General features: G+C 34.8%; 1 protein-coding gene across 1 annotated transcript; it reads left to right on the forward strand.

Moving 5' to 3' along the window:
- The first annotated feature begins 1,145 nt into the window (after nucleotides 1–1,145).
- Nucleotides 1,146–16,958, forward strand: LOC107188793 (maltase 1-like). The gene is made up of 8 exons (XM_015577152.1): nucleotides 1,146–1,334; nucleotides 4,818–5,005; nucleotides 6,197–6,463; nucleotides 6,730–6,972; nucleotides 9,045–9,230; nucleotides 10,417–10,618; nucleotides 13,908–14,241; nucleotides 16,312–16,958. The coding sequence occupies exons 1-8, from the start codon at nucleotides 1,175–1,177 to the stop codon at nucleotides 16,454–16,456; spliced, it is 1,725 nt and encodes a 574-aa protein (XP_015432638.1). The 5' UTR covers nucleotides 1,146–1,174; the 3' UTR covers nucleotides 16,457–16,958.
- Nucleotides 16,959–17,309: the final 351 nt, after the last annotated feature.

Here is a 17,309-nt window from a genome sequence, read left to right on the forward strand (position 1 = left end):
AATACGTCTAGCGCGATGGATTATACTATGTACTTACAACAGTCGATTCCCGGCTGATACATAATATCGATCGATGGCCTATTGGCATTGGCTTACAAGGGATCATCCCAAACCCGGAACTTCAAAAAATTCTGAAACTTTGTGAATATGTAGGGGATTTCCTGCCGATTACAGAGCGCAATTTTTGTTTGCTGTCCAAATTAACTCTCAGGGGGTGAAATTAGCCCCTGAAAATTCGGTTATTTTCCGATTTTGTGTTATAACTCTCGAAGTGTAAGAAATAGAAAAAAAGTTTCAAAACAGAAGTTACTTCTTTTAATTAGATCTATCAAATGATGAGATATTATTGCTATTTTTGTTTTTAACGTTTTTCTAATTGTTTGAACAATTCATAAATCTTCTACCGTTTGATAGGTCTAATTAAAAGAAGTAACTTTTGTCTTGAAGCATCTTTTCGCGCTGCGCGTTCATGAGTCAGTCAGTACTTCTACTTTCATATACATATAGAGATAATATATATACATTTCTTTTTCTGTTTTTATTTTCTTGTTTTACAATTCAATTCAAAAATTGTATTTAAAAAATAATTATGCCAAATCTCAAAATCCACGCGAGCGAAGTCGCGGGCAAAAAGCTAGTTGTAAATAATTTTGTAAGGAATAATGTGCCGTTTCCGGATAATCGGATAAATAGTTTCGGAGATCTGTTGGGTGCCAACTGACAAGGTCTTCTCATACATGACGATAGACAATGTTGTATAACCCTCCATTTTGTAAATTTAAATAATAACTAGTATGCAAAATTGAGTAAAAATATTGCCTAACATCCCTTCAAAAGATCCTAATATTTTACTGAATAATTACCCGATGCGACAGAAATGTTAAGTTTCTTCATTTCTTTAGGTCTACAATGTAATGTACCCTGTTAACTCGTTAAGTAGACAATTTCTCGTGCTTTAGCAACACGTGTTTAATCGCAATTCAACACGAGTAAAAATCCTTTTGCGTATCCTGCCGTATAACAAACGCGAACATATAGACGCCTTCTAAACTTATCCCGTTCGATAACTTATCCCGTGCTCGAATGATAACGATACGCGAGTTCCCGTTTATTTTTACCGTCGAGCGCCGCTTATAAAGGGGGCAGCGTGATTCCGTCCCGTGTAATTCAAATCATGAAGAGCACCGGCTGCATCGTCATATTACTGTTCGCGACGCTGGTCCTAGCGTCGGCCGAGGTCCGGAATAAAGGATGGTGGAAGAACATGGTTTTCTATCAAATTTATCCACGGAGCTTCATGGACTCTGACGGGGATGGCATTGGGGATCTGAAAGGTAGGGAACCAAGGATATATTCCGGTGACAGGAAAAACGTTTCGTTGAGTATTCGAATTATCTTCATGATTTCCTCGGCTCCTCCCGTAAAGGTAGACGCACAGTGCTATAACACCTTTGACTGCCACATGTTACCCAATTAGCAGTGACACGTACTCTCACGAGCAAATTCGGCTTCCGCTAGGGGAAAAAGTGATGTAAGGGAAAGACCTCCTACCACTTGGTCTCGGAGTTATTGAAACTTATGCGAAATTAACATTCGGTTTAACATTTATTTCAGTATTTGTAGGAAATTTACCAAGTAGTAGAAGGCCCTAACCCCTAGATTGCTTTTTCCCCTAGTGGAAGCCGAGTTTGCTCGCGGATGTACATCGCAGAGAGGCTAGATTATTTAACCCTTTAACGCCTAGGGTTGCACCAGTGCAACACTTACTTTAAAAGTGCGTAAAATTCTGTCGATGGTTAATATCTAACTTTTGTCAGCAAGGACCCGTAGTTTCACCGATCTGAAGTAGATCTCCACGGTTTCAGTTGAGAAATTCGAGTATTCCCTCCAAAAGTACAAAAAGAGGGAAAAATATATGTCTGTTTAATATCAATATTTTCGACTCCAAAATAACAAGACACAACATATATGTCAGTCTTGTAATATTGAAATAACGATTTAAGGATCTGGGTGTTAATGGGTTTAATACCGTTATGAAATGTTGTGTCGAATTAATAACACAGTAAAATCGAAAACAAGACCAATAGCCTCTATTAACAGAGCGCATGTATTTTCAATGGTTTATTACTTTAAAAGACGGAATAAAGTGTGTCTGGCTACGTGCGTCCTTCTTCCTGTGACAGTAAACGTGTTAAAACAGCCGTCTGACTGTGCAAAACCTATAATATTGATCATTTTCTATTACTTAATTCTTGGCATCGTTAACGTCCTAAATTTTTAAAAATCCTTAACTAGAATATTATTTACCTACCAAAAACCTTTTGAAAAGGATAATATGTGCAGAGAAATCTAATGTCTACCGTCTTTTGGAATACCATTTGGGACGGCTGATGTTTCTTCATCTTGTACAGAGTGATATTAAAACAGTGAATTACATTCCCCGTCGTGGATTTTGTACAGGAAGGTACATGTACATATGTACGTACATAAAATGTCGCGACGGGATGATAGCAATTAGGCGAACCAGGGAATGAAAAACGTGAAAGAGAAATTGAAATTGTTATTATATGCTGCGAAATGTGGAGTACAATTGATCCCAAGAGACAGTACAGATTCAGAGATTGTACGATAGATTAGATACCTGCATTCGTTGATTCACTAGTGCGAGAAATTAGACTCGAGGCTATATGACTGTGTGGTATTTCCATTTGTGATTATGCGATCTTGTGATTTAGTCAGTAGTTGTATCAGTTTGTCAAAAGTTACTGTTGTTTTGAAAACCGTTACAATTACAATATTACGTTACAAAAAACAATTCTTCGATTTTCATAGTCGGGATATTTTCATCGTTTCTTTTACGTGTTTCGATTTGAACATAAAAGAAATTATAATATTTGTTATATTGTATTTATGCTATTGTACTTCATTTTATTGGATTATGACAGCTAGTCTTGAAGTAATTTTTGGATTCTATGAAAATGCTGTTGTTGAATTATCAGTCGCATACCACCTTAAACAATTTCAATGTGAAAACTTCTGAATTTTTCACGAAATAATAATCTTTGCATACACTTTTCACACTTACAGTTCTGACATTACGTACGAGGAGTAAAGATGCGAATGCACTAATAATGTATAATTACTCTACAGACATCCTGTTTCCTCTCTTTGATGTCAGTTATATAATAGACAATAGTTACGAGAATCGCTTTTTAATCTACGAAGAGTGTCGGTCATAGTTTGCTCGATTTTTAACTTTATATTTTCAATGTCGAGATTAGTGTCTCTGACTCACCTGAAGTCTCAATGTTTTGCCATTCGAAGCTTCTTATCTATTTATCTATTCGGGATGCTATTAGTTTCACAAGTGTTGATCTAATAACTGCAAGTGCTGTTAGTTTTCATTAGATCTGATAATTTCACGAGTCTTTGAGGAATATTGCTAAACAATCGTATGTACACATCGTTAAACAATTAATTTTACAGACAGTTACTTACGTAGACTGGCGTCGATCGTTTCATTTTTGTACTTGACGACTTACCTGTAATAAAAGAATAAATACATTTATTAAAACACTTGCACTATTCTCGTACAGCGAGATGCTTACGATAGAACAAGCACACAGTTGAAAATGGATAATCAAATTACAGTATTAGTTATCTGGTTCATGCGTATGGAACATTCTCTTCTATTGTAATCAAATAACCCATACTTATTGATACATACGTAATGTTACACTGCTTCAACATAATTTACATTAACAGCAGAAGAATTTGTGTAAAATCACCAATGGATACCTTGTTTCAATGTGTTAAATATAGCCTTTCATAAAATTAATGGTGGTTTTCGTGAACCGTGTATATATTTATATAAAATCTATTGGTAATTGTACATAACGGTTTTTAAGTCGTCTAAATAAAGAATCGAAAGATTGTGAAAGCAAAATTGAGCATACGACGCTCAGAGCCTGTATTTCACTTTGTACTTCGGTTTCGAGAATCGGTATATGGTAATCGATAATATCGCGAGCGGTTCTACATAGCAACTATCAGTAAGTTTCGACAGATTGGAAAAAGTTGGAGACCACTTTGCATGTCCTTCGTGCATGGCAACGTTTAAATTGTTTTTTGAGCAATGATATTGCAAAATGAGAAAGTAGAAAAATATATGGTATTTATTTAACAAGAGTAAAAGTACAATAATATTACAATTACATAATAACAAATAAAGAATGAACAGAAATAAACATTAAATAATTATATTAATACATATTTTGTTTATTCTTTACGTTTTATTACGTAATTATAATACTATATTTCTTTTATTCTTGTTAAATAAGTACCATACATTTTTCTACCTTATTGTTTTCCAATTCATTGATCGAAAAACAATTTTTTTCAATTCATGCTTCGGGCAAAAATAAACCAAAAACGGGAAATAATTCTTTTCGTGCGAGGCTGGTTATTCGAGGAAGCAAATACATACTAATTGTAAATAGATACGTGGAAAGAGCAAGTAATGGTCGGATACGTTACCCCAGTCCAATTTAAAGGCAACGAATAACTGACTACTGGTAAAGTTCAAATTTCTCGACAATAAAACAATTATTGCATTGCAATATTATAGTACAATTACTTTGGATGCTTGTCTATACCCGGTTGTGCCACAATTGTGGTCATCTTCTTTATTACTAGTCATGTTTATCATATTGGAGCACTGACGACGAAAAACGAAACCGAATTTTGTTACTTAACAAGTGTCTCCTTCTTAAGTAATTGATTTTTATAAATCGAGCAATGATTTTTGTTTGCGATAGGCATAACGAGCAAGCTGCAGCATTTTAAGGACAGCGGAGTAGGAGCGATCTGGCTGTCACCAATTAATAAAAGCCCTATGGTCGATAATGGTTACGATATATCGGATTTCAAGGATATTGATAAAACATTCGGCAAATTGTCCGATTTCGATGATCTTATAAAAAAAGCCAAAGAACTCGGTTTGAAGGTAATCCATAATCCTTTATACTCATTAGTGATATTTCATATAGGTAATGTGTCATACATATTCCATATCGTACCTCGAACTAGAAAAACATCTGTTCCACAAAACGTAATTATAATTTGCGCATGAATGAAAGAACGCCAGGATAATTTCACATAATTGTTCCACTGATATTACACGCTGAACCAAACAGCATGTTGTTAAAAGTCTCGGGTTGAAATATTCGACTGGTGAGAAGTAAGTAGCCGAGCGCCATTAGTGTCTGTAGAATTATAATTTGTACAGTTTGCATAGATGGATCGAAATGATTCTCTTTAATCTGCATCACCAATAAACACAATGCAAGATTTTCTACATACAGTACCGGATAAAAAAATTACCACATATTCGATTTCTCTTACTTTTATTATTTTTTAAAATCAACTTAAAATTTCAATAAGTGTTACAAATATATAATAATAGAGCATTAAAAGCTGCATAAAACTCACTATATTTTAAGGCTTTAGAAAGGGGGTAACCTCTTTGTCCGCTACTATATGTATTTATTCTAAAATAACTGGAACAACAATAAACTTGACACGTTCAAACAACTATTAATTTCCCACAGACTTAATATTTCCTTTTCAAACTTATTTACCTTTTATCTTACTGTCGTTAAAGAACGAATTCGTTAATTTCTGATTACATTACGGTAGAACTAATGTATTCTTTAAGCACAGAAGCAAGAAAACAAAATGGGAATAGAAATATTTAATAATTCATATATATATTATCTGCTATTTCTCTATATAATAAAATTACCAATTTGTACAAACGGCTGTCACTTATTTGCTTAATCACAGCCCTAATCCATGGATCTAAATCGAGACCCTTTTATAAAGAACGGTCGAAAATTTGCATACCTTTACAAGTCCTTTATCTTAATATATCTAGGTAGATAGGATATATTGTCTATATTGTAATATTTGTGAAATACCGATTGAACTTTCTAATGTACACTACACTATTAAATATTCTGACATGGAAGAATACATTTTTATTAGCACCATTTTCTTGCCGTATTATCTAAACTTCATTTTTAACTTATCTCTTTCAAGGCATAAGCCAAGAATCATTTTCAATGTAATTTTTAGTTGTTTGTAAATATATTATATAACATGAAGCATATATATCATTTTTTTTATTCATGAACAGGTTATTCTAGATCTCGTACCTAATCATACGTCCGACGATCATTATTGGTTTCAAATGAGCGTTAAGCGTGAAGGAAAGTACGCAGATTATTACATCTGGAGCGACGGAAAGAACAACAAGAAGTCGCCACCTAATAATTGGGCCAGTGTTTTCAATAACTCAGGTTGGACGCTGCACCAGACACGAAACCAATACTATTTTCACCAATTCTATCCACAACAACCCGACCTAAATTATAACAATCCGGAGGTGCAATTAGAAATGAAGGTATAATCGCATCGTTCTCGCGAATTAAATCTCCTAATTCTTCCCAAATTTGAACTAACTGTAATCGTTGTTTATATTCTTAGATTACAATATTCTCAGATCTGAGGAACGTTTCACTTTCAATTCCATGTAAACGGAACAAAAAATTTCAAAATTAAGTTTCTCGATTTTTGAACACGACTTACGACACTGAGCGACGTTGCAATCCTTTATGCGTGTATTTTCTATACGAAATTCGCGTTGAAATTGTTCTATTTTTGTTCCAGGCGATAATGAGGTATTGGTTGGATAAGGGATTGGACGGATTCCGAATAGACGCTGTGCCGCACTTGTTTGAGACCAATCTAGACAAGGACGAACCTCCGAGTAATATACCAGGCGCTAAACCCGGGGAGCATCTTTATTTGAATCATATCTACACGAAAGACCAGCCGGAAACTTACAAATTAATACAGAGCTGGCGAGAGTTCGTGGACAAATACGCGGAGGAAAATAAACGGGATGAAATCGTAAGTTGCAACAGAACTGCTTTTGTTCTTCCTACTTGTTCGTTCAAGTCATACGTAGGTAGGTATACTTCATGGCATAACTATAAAACCACCCTACAATTTTCAATTCTTGCGTATTGTGGTTAAACTAGAAATGAACCAAGTATACCATGTATGAAATCCTGCTGAGAAAGAATGTTTCTCCAGAAAAGGATAAATTATATTCCCTAGAAAAAATTAGTTCTCTTTTTTTATCCACAATACGTATAGATTAAAAATTTTAGGGTGGTTTCATAGTTATGCCACGCAGTGTGTAAACTTTCTCAATGACATGTCCTAACTGTCTTTTTTGCTGTACTGAGTATTGTTTTTTTAACCTAAAATCTAAAGATGAAGAGAGTAATTAGAATCAGATCGATGAAATGCTGTTTAACAATGTTCAGTAAATCTTTTTACATACATATTCTGGAAGTTGATACTTCAGCGCGTCGTTTAAAAAGAACATCATTACGATTGCTTTAAATTTTCTTAAATTGACCTTTTTTTGAAAATAACTGACGAGAAGGTGTATTCTTCAGCTATTGTGCTTTTCCTTATTTCCGTTTGTTTATAATACCGACAATATGCCATAGAAAATCTTTTTTTGTTTTTGTACCGCGTTTTTCTCTTTTCGGAAATAAAAAGGAAGTGTCATTGCACGAAAGTACACCTTCCTGTCGTTCAACTTTAAAATAAGGTCAATTCAAGAAAATTTAACGCAATCGTGATGGTTTTAGTTTTTAAACGACGCGTTGAAGTGTCAACTTTTAGAATATGTATGTATTTTATTAAGTAGAACCAATGTTCTGTATTGAAAAACAAAAAACGTGTCACATACTGCAAAAATACGAAAACACTTTTTGGCCAACCATAATTTCATCACGTCGCGCGTCGTCACGCTGCAATTTTTATTACCCTAAACACATATTCACAGAGTGTCTAGTGCGATTAAGTGAGGGTATGTCATACATGACAGTGCGTTTCTCTGATTAATTGTCATTGATGGTCACCGGGCTGTCGTAATGATTTGTTTGGTATTACGATTACTAACAGCTAGCTTTTCATAAAACATTGTTGATTAGCCATTGCTATTACTTAAAATTTCTTGTACAATGCATTTGAAAATTTACTAACGCTAGTCGTGACCGATTGCCAAGGTGTTATCTGGTAGGATACACGCTGCTCAGGGATGAAAAACCATCGCAGTTATACATATTAACATTGAAAACCAAAGTTTCCAGCAATTTATATGCAAGCTTATCATTTTATCTAAGTTGTCCACTGGCTACGATACTTCTTTGAAACATAATCTTTCTGTCGATAGTAATCATGAAACAGAGATTTCTTGAAAGACACAGTAATATCTTGATAGATGTTTACCTTCTAAATGTTAAAACTAGTTCATAGAAATGTTTGCGTTAGTAATTACAGCTTAAGTCTCTAGATTCTTTACCCTTATTTTCATGAATGTATTTCAATTGTATTGGGCAAAATTATTTTGAATCTCAATGTACAAGACTCTGCATCATATTGTGATGATTAAAAGATTTTAAGCTTAATTTATCAAGTAGGAAGTATATTTCATAGCGACATCTTCTGTAGCAAGAATTAACGCAGATAGTCACTCAATAAAAAATACACATTCAATTACAATATCCTTTTGTTGTAGTTTCTAGATTTATTGTTGTAATTGATAATCTCTTTTCATTATTACTACAAGCAGGATGAAAGTTTAATATATTCCTTGTGCAATATTATTAATACATGGGGAGCTTCAGATACTTCGTTCTAATGTCGATTAAAGTAGTATACAATTTCACATAGAAAACATCGGTTGTAAAGAAATTTCTAATCAACATCACTACCACTAATTTCGACTTAATAATTTATAATACCCATTACTGATTTCATCTTGAATATGTTCGTGTGCCCATTAAACAACTTTGCGACAGCAACAGGTTTATCGATTACACAAGAATGAAGAATAGTACTAGTATGGTTTGTTAAAAATATTAACGATATTAAAGTAAAATGTTCTCCGTTCGATAATACAGGTGTTAATGACAGAAGCATATACCAGTTGGAACAACACAATAGCTTATTACAACTATGGCTCCAATGTACCATTTAATTTCAAATTTATAACCGACGCAAACTCCACCTCCACTGCCCAAAATTTCAAGAATATCACGGACTCGTGGCTGCGACTTATGCCGAAAGGTTCCACTGCGAATTGGGTGGTATGTATTTTAGTATCTACACCGCAGAATTATATTTTTAATCAAACCAAGACATAAACAGGTGGTATCGAATATGGAAATGACAAGTATTATTTTTTATGACATGCTATTTTGAACACTGTATGGCTAACGTACAGGATAAGACCTATAAAGCGTGACAATAAAGCATTTTTCTATGATGTCTGTGACGCAAAAAAATGTTATTAGACGAAGTAGACATTATAGTACTTTGTTGGTTAATTTGCTACATTGTAGATTAAAGTGTCAGAGAGACTTTATGGTCACTATCATTATTTTCTACTGGAACTGTATATTCACCACTATGCCTAAATCTAGTCCAAAAGTTGTACACTTCAAGTTTGTCTAATACTATCTTTTCGCATATTAAACAAGTAAATTAAAGAAATCATATTACTTTTCATTAAACTATGATAAATTATTCGAAACTGTTCCTTACTGAAAGTAATCAAATAGCATAATGCAGCATTTAGAGTTTTGGACTTGAATCTTAACTATTGAGTCCGCGACGCAATAAAATACCAAGTTCCCTAAAATAAAAAATCCCGCAGAAAAACTTCCCATTTTTGCTACTGACTTTATGAATTACTTTAAATGAGTATACAACCTTGTAAGATTAAAAATATAGGTAAATGTAACATTGTTTCCCTAGTATTTATACAGTAAAATATTGAGATCTTTTTAAGGGGTGTTAGGCAACATATTAACTATGTAGCTCTCGATTTTTTTTATATTTTAATTTGTTGTACTGTTATGAATTTTCGAAGTGGGCATTTTTCAATGACAAAATTTTGTTGTCTGTATGAAGCAGCCATTTCTTCATTCTTTAAAATTATTCAAAATTTGTACGTTACACTGTAGATAGTTTTATACCGATTACACTGTCCAAATTTAGTTAACCGGATGAATGTTGTATAACTTCTTCACTTTATCACTTTAAATATGAACTAATATATGAAAATAAAGTTAAAATGTTGCCTAGCGTCCCTCACAAAGGATCGTAATATTTTGCTGAATAATAATTTACGAAAACAATTGTAAATTTACCTACTTTTTAAGCGTACAAGGTTATGTACCTCCTTAAAGAATATAATTATCCGTACAAAGATCCACAGTCTACTGGTAATTATAGGAAGCTTGAAGTATTTAAAGTAACGCATTTCTTTAGATGGGCAATCATGACAGGAACCGTGTCGCGACTCGTTACCCTGGCAGGCCAGATCAGATGACGATGCTGGCTATGATCTTGCCTGGTGTGGTGGTAACTTATTACGGCGAAGAAATCGGCATGGTGGATGGTACAACAATAATTAGCGATTTCCGTGACGGATGCCGTACACCATTTCAGTGGAACGATTCTACCAGTGCAGGTGAGCAAACTTAACTTTCATGAATTTTTAGTATTGATATGCGACAACTTTCGAACCTGTGAATTGCAATTATAGCGTTTGTTACATATAGAGTAAATAAAACTCCGTCTGTTTATTCTTCAAGTAATAGGGGAGCGTAATCTCGACCAACTGGATAGTAACCTAGGGACAGAATCATGATTCACTCGCGACCGTTAAGATTTCTTTATAAAGAAATTCTAATGAAACCCCACCAAGTTTTGGGAATATACAGGGTGTAACAAAAATGTTGTCCGACACGGAAATGGGGCACTCGGGTAGTGAATTGGAACAAGTTTTTCCTTAGCAACACTGTAATCTGAGGCTTCGTTACCGAGATATTAACGAAAAACCCCGACCAATCAGAGCGCGAGTTTGCCAGCCGATTTCCCGCGGTAACGCTGCCTACCAGTCGCAGCGCGTAACTACCGCTAGCGCGGGAACTCAGCTGGCAAATTTTTATAAAGAGTGTCGTTAAATCATTATTCGAGGTGATCAAGTTAGCTGAGACACCCTGTATATACAGTTATTCCTCGATGAATATGACATGAACAATGGCGGGAGGGGGGTCCCCTTCTGGAACCAATCAAAACAGAGTAAACAGAGGTTCCGAGTCGGGCAAAAAACAAATTTATGAGGGGCTGAAATCCTTTCCGCCTTGCCATGAATGCTTCGAAGCGGACCCGAGTTTGTCACACTCATCGAGACATTACTGTATATACTATCTGTACGCTAGAGTCAGAGTGTATCTTAATGACTTATCACACTTCAAACTTTAGAGGAGAGAAAATCAAAGGTGCAAAAGCCTTGTAATTTTGGAATCGCTACCTACAAACTATTGAATGAACTTACATAAGACACATCTCGACATGTAGAAATGGTGAACATTGCATTAAGTCTCTTATGTGACGGATTTTACACTAGTGTTGTTAAAATGAGCCTCGAGTCTTGAGCTTTAACAGCTCGAGTCGCGGTTCAAACCCTAAAGACTCGAACCCTCAAGGTTCGAAGCTTGAGTCGTGAAAGCTCGAGTCTTTAACGCTCGAGCCTTTAAGCTTCAAGGCTCGAGTCGTATAAATTGTATGTAGTGAAGTAATGTACAGACCTTGAGTTCTCGAAGCCTTAAAACTTAACCTAAAAGTCTTCAGTTTTTAACTCTAATATTACACGAATCTCAAGCTTCTAAAGCTTCAAGGGGGAATAATCCAAAAACGTCCAGAAAAGCGTGGTTTTTGTAAATTAGTTCTGCAACACCCAAACCTCATTAAACTATTACTAATAGGGTGATCAAATATATATTTTGGACAATACGTTAAATTTTCTTTTATTACAAAATACGTATGTATACTTGAGCAAGATATACGAGTCATAAGACGTTACGCGTCGAACAAAATAGTTTCTCAATTTGTTCACGGTTCGTTGATCAGAGGCAAAGTTAGGACATTTTTTTCGTTATTCACTTGAATTTCGACTTAATATTTTAGTAGAATATTTTCGAAAAATTATACTTTCAAAGTATATATAAAAAACTTAATTTTTTCCAATCGTCACTGTCTTATTCCACATTAAGTCTGAAGCTTTAAGGCTCAACCCTCTAGAACCCTTAAGTGTGAAATAATGGAATTAACACTAAATCTCTAATATTATACTTTATACAGTTTTTAAAAAATACAGCCATGACTGCAAACACATGAGAGATTGATACCAAGAAAGGGAAATGAAAAATGAAACAAAATAACCATTGAATAGTAGACGAAATGAAACATTGCAAAAAATTTGTCTATAATGTTCAAAATATAGTATTATCGACTGAAAAATACTCTTACGTCGCGGGAGTCATAGATGACCGGCAACAAGATTAATGTACTACGCATGATAAGTTTGCACAATACATAAAATCATATTGTGTAATATATTATTATATGATTCTAATGGGCAATCACTCTTTGGCGCTGAAGACAAAACCAGCAGAAACACGCTCGGCAGTGAACGTGTTAGCCTCGAGCTTCGAGACCCGAGCCTTGAAGCTCGAGTTGCGAACTTCGACGATTCGAGCCCTGAAGCTCGAGCCTCGAGCCGCGAGCTTTATATGATTTTAGCCTTAAAGATTGAGTCTTTAAGACTAAGCTTTGTAGCTTCAAGGACTCGAGCTTTATACAACACTACTTTACACTGTTTGACTCGGTACAAAATATGGACTTACGCCATATTCACAATAGCGGTCAAAGGAACGGACAGATCACGATCAGATTAAATTTAGACTATACATATTACATTCATTGGATTACGTGTGAGTCATAAAAACCGCTATCGGATGTGATGTGATCTGACCGTAATGTGACCGTTATCATGACTCTGGCTTTAATATCCCTTTTGCACTCGTATCTATATTGAAAGTTAAACGGCTTAGAACAAAATAATATTTGTCATCGGAAAGTGTGAAAAATTTGATATGGGAAATATGTAAAATGTCACTTTTTCTAAAAAAGTGGACTTAATACATTCTGGTTCTGCGGTCCAGACACATATTATATATATATTTTAAATAATGAGTTGTATATATTTTATTGAATACTATTAGTATGTGGAGTCTTTTTTACAAGATTAATTTCTGTGACGACAGCAATTACTAAAATTGTTATATTAGATTTCCTATAGCCTGTGACACAAAAATTTCAAGGTTGAAAGAAATTTGTTTTTAGTTACATTATGTGTATTAACATTATTACCCTTTTATTCCTAAATTTTTTAAAAATTACCGAAGAAATATTATGTTATATTTTTGTCTACGTTAGATGATATACATATAAATGATTTACAAGAACATTTTCAAGTCTTCTAATGCAATTTTTCATTCGTTGTACTTCACGTTCGTTCACTGTACATAGCAAAACCCAAATTTTCTTACCTTTGGTCAATAAACCCCCTTGAAATATTTGAACGAAATTAGAAATGTGGAAGTTTCTATTGTAGTTGTAACAATGCTCAACTCTTGAATTCTATCAAGTGAATGAGATAAAGGGCCAATAATGTCTTATTTCACCGATGAGCTTTTACATTCACATTCAAATTTGTGCCATACCATCTATACAAGACTTAAAGAAACTATTATATACTCATTGATATAAAAAAGTACATGATTCTAATATTTTAGTTCGCTATTTAGAATACGTAGCCATGTGGCAACAGTGGAAACGAAGAGGTTATCACATCACGCAAGAAAGTAGAAGGAATCACACCTAACTATTGTTAATGACATTTCTGTCTATAGGCTTCAGTAGCAGTAGCAAACCATGGCTGCCGGTTAATCCTGATTATAAAACATTGAACCTGGACAAACAAACGACGGATAATGTCTCCCACTACAATTTGTACAAGAAATTAATCAAATTGCGCAACTCATTGGTTGCGCTGAAAAATGGTGATGTCCAGACACATGTGCTAAACAACGAAGTGTTCATCGTCACTCGAAACACGGAGGACGAGTCAGTGGCGCTTTTGATAAACTTCTCCTCGAACTCGACCGTGATCGATCTGACGCAAGTGTTGAAAGGGAAGAAGGCCGAAGTGAAGCTCAGTGACGTGAAGTCGAATCTGACACTAAAGTAAGTATATCGAATCGACTAATTACTTATATTAAGGGGTCATGCTCAGTGAGGAAGCCGAAAAAAGAGTGTTCTTTGGGAATTCTTTTCTCGAAAACTATAAGACCTTTTTCAAAAAATTTGTTCGTGTTTCAAAGATTGCAGTTTATAGATTGTAAGGTAATTTTTTTATTTAAAAATATTCATTATTAAATAAATGGTGAGCGATCTCCCGGATGTCTCTTCACAAAAAGTGGTCTGCCGTGATCACTGTAACTTCGTAACGGTTCATTTCAAATTAAAAATTCAGTAAGATTTGTGTAATGGAAGAACCAATCTTGTCCTTGAACGTGGGGTTTTTCGAAATATTGATTAGAAACAAAATAGCGGACGTGTTCCTGAAAAGGTGCGATTTTCACCTAAAAAATCACTCGTTTTTCGTCAGTTAAAAAAAAAGTATGGAACGAACAAAAGAATCGTTCGTTCAAGGACAAGTTCTTCTGATTTAAAATAAGGTGCAAAAGGCTTGATATAAATCGACACAGTAGTTTTCGAGAAATATTGATCACCGATTTGAAAAATGTAGTTTCGAGAAAAACGCGTTTAAAGTTTCAAGTCAAGCTTACACTTATATAAAATGTTCATCTTTTAACGCCTGTAACTCTGTCAGTTTTAATTGGATTACCTTGGAACTTGCACAGACTATTCCCGAGATGTTGTACTTAAAGAAAATGTAGAAAATGAAAAATCGATTTTTTCAATATTTCTGACTGAACATGACCCCTTTAATACAATAATTAATTCCCCGGCACAACTGAATTAAACGGAATTAATAAAGCAGAAATTGTATAGTGACGGGGAACCAGTATTTCATGCAGCAAATTGTCACGCTAAGTAAAACCGCAACGACCGAATATAATTAAATCGGAATTAATTAAACAAAGACGAAACTGATTAGAGGAAGAGAGAGAGAGAGAGAGAGAGAGAGAGAGAGAGAGAGAGAGAGAGAGAGAGAGAGAGAGAGGGAGAGTCGGACAAATTGATCCGTGTGTTAGTAATTTGCACATGTAAACCACAAAGAACTTTCTGTGCATTTTTGAACGACGCGATGTAATGTCAGCTCTCAGAATATGTCCATATTTCACGGTTTTATTTAGGTCGGTTCCTCTATTTGCTTACTGGTTTGTTTGGATGGATTCTTATATTGACAGACAACCACAACCATATGGGTATCTAAGAAAAGTTAACAAGCAAAGGACCCCAACTGTCCGATTTCGATTTTAACAGGGTTTTGTGAGATGATAGACACTTGACAAGTTTAAAGATATTAACAGTGTTAGTTACGAACCTTCGAGATATATTATGAATACAAATCAAAATTATCAGAGTTGCGTTGGCAAAGTAAAACAGAAAAGTTATATTTCGGTGAATGAGAATCGATCCCAGGACCTCTGATTTATCAGTCAAACAAAATTATACTTCGACAAGTTTGACTTTTATTCATAATTAGACATAAATAATCAAAGTTGCGTACCTTTACAATTATCGAGTGTCTATACCTAATAGTGCACATACATATATCATTAGGAACTTGTATACTATCATCTTACAAATCCCGTCAAAATCGAAGTCGGACAGTTGGGGTTTTCTCCTTGTAAGTAAGCAGAAATCCAATTGAGTTGATCCCCGTTGCACCACCCCAGGATTTTTATATCCTCAGAAAATTCCAACTATATGGGTATCTATGGATAGGGGGTAGTGAGTAGAAAAAAAAGCATCATCTACTGCAGAAATCTGACATTACTTTTTGACCAACCCAATTGACATTTTACAGACGTAACTAGTTTCAGGGTGAAGAAAAATTAATCTAAATTAGTTATTCGAACGGTAAATGGACAGTTTATAATGTCTCTGAAATAAATTCTGTGTGTCCGTGTGGATTCAAGCGTAATACTTTGGCGCGATTGGTAGATCCATCAGCGGGATGTTAGGAAATGGATTTTGGCTGAACGCTTTACCGATGATTCATTTGACTCATCAACGTGTGAATAGATAATCATTTTTAACGATGATATAATATTCATTTTTCAGCACGGCGGTGACGATGAACGCTTTTAACGTTCCTGCAAAAGGATCAGTCGTTTTAATCGCACAACCAAGCGGCGCGTCAAGTATAGCCGGCATCTCCCTCACGTCTGTTTTGCTGATGGCGTTCGTTCCGTTGTTCAGGCCATAGACGGACGGAACTTCCTGTGTTCGTGTATCTTTCACGGGTGTCGATATCTGGTACAGTAGAAACTCGATTATCAGAAACTCCTCAATACGGATTTTTGTAACTCAGAATCCTGTGGAAAAAGGTTCGACTATTTTTATTGATACACGAAGTTGTAGATGAGACAATGGATTTGTCTCCCTGTTAGTTCGGATAATAGCGGTACCACTGTAGGGTTGACGAACGAATTAATAATGAAAACGATTAATAATGATTAACAATTAATAACGTGCTATTGTGGTAGGTGCTGGGAAAAGGGTGAGGTAAAACTAACGATCAGAATGCTCGTTTCTACCGTCATGTAACAAATATAGACTGAATTTATGTGTTGATCCGGCTCGCCACAGTCTATGTATTCCCATCGAAACAGAGGATCAAAATTTACGCCGAGTGTAGTATACTAAATAACGATAAGTAGACCGCAAAAATTCGTGAAAATGTACATTTCTACAGTTAAATTTTCTAAAACGACCGTTAAAGCGAAATGCATCTTTCTGATTAGAGTTTGAAAGAGGATTTAAAGTGTCGTGGACATCCTATTACGTCAAGTATTTTATTTATACGTTGCACGTAACGTATATGTATAACTATTGTACAGAATTCGCAGTTTAATCATAAGTGTGCAATAAAAATAATCTGGCGGAGTAATCGAAAGTATAAAAAGATTATGGAATGATTGCTTCGCTCGAAGTGTAATATAAGAAGCGAAGATTGATCGGTAATCACGTTATTTACGTGATTATCTTTGTAGCGCCGATCGACTTTTTCTTTAATGATAAGCTTAGCAGAAAATCTAATACGATAACCTATGTCTATA

This window comes from Dufourea novaeangliae, unplaced genomic scaffold (assembly GCF_001272555.1).
Source record: "Dufourea novaeangliae isolate 0120121106 unplaced genomic scaffold, ASM127255v1 scaffold108, whole genome shotgun sequence".
Lineage (NCBI taxonomy): Eukaryota > Metazoa > Arthropoda > Insecta > Hymenoptera > Halictidae > Dufourea > Dufourea novaeangliae.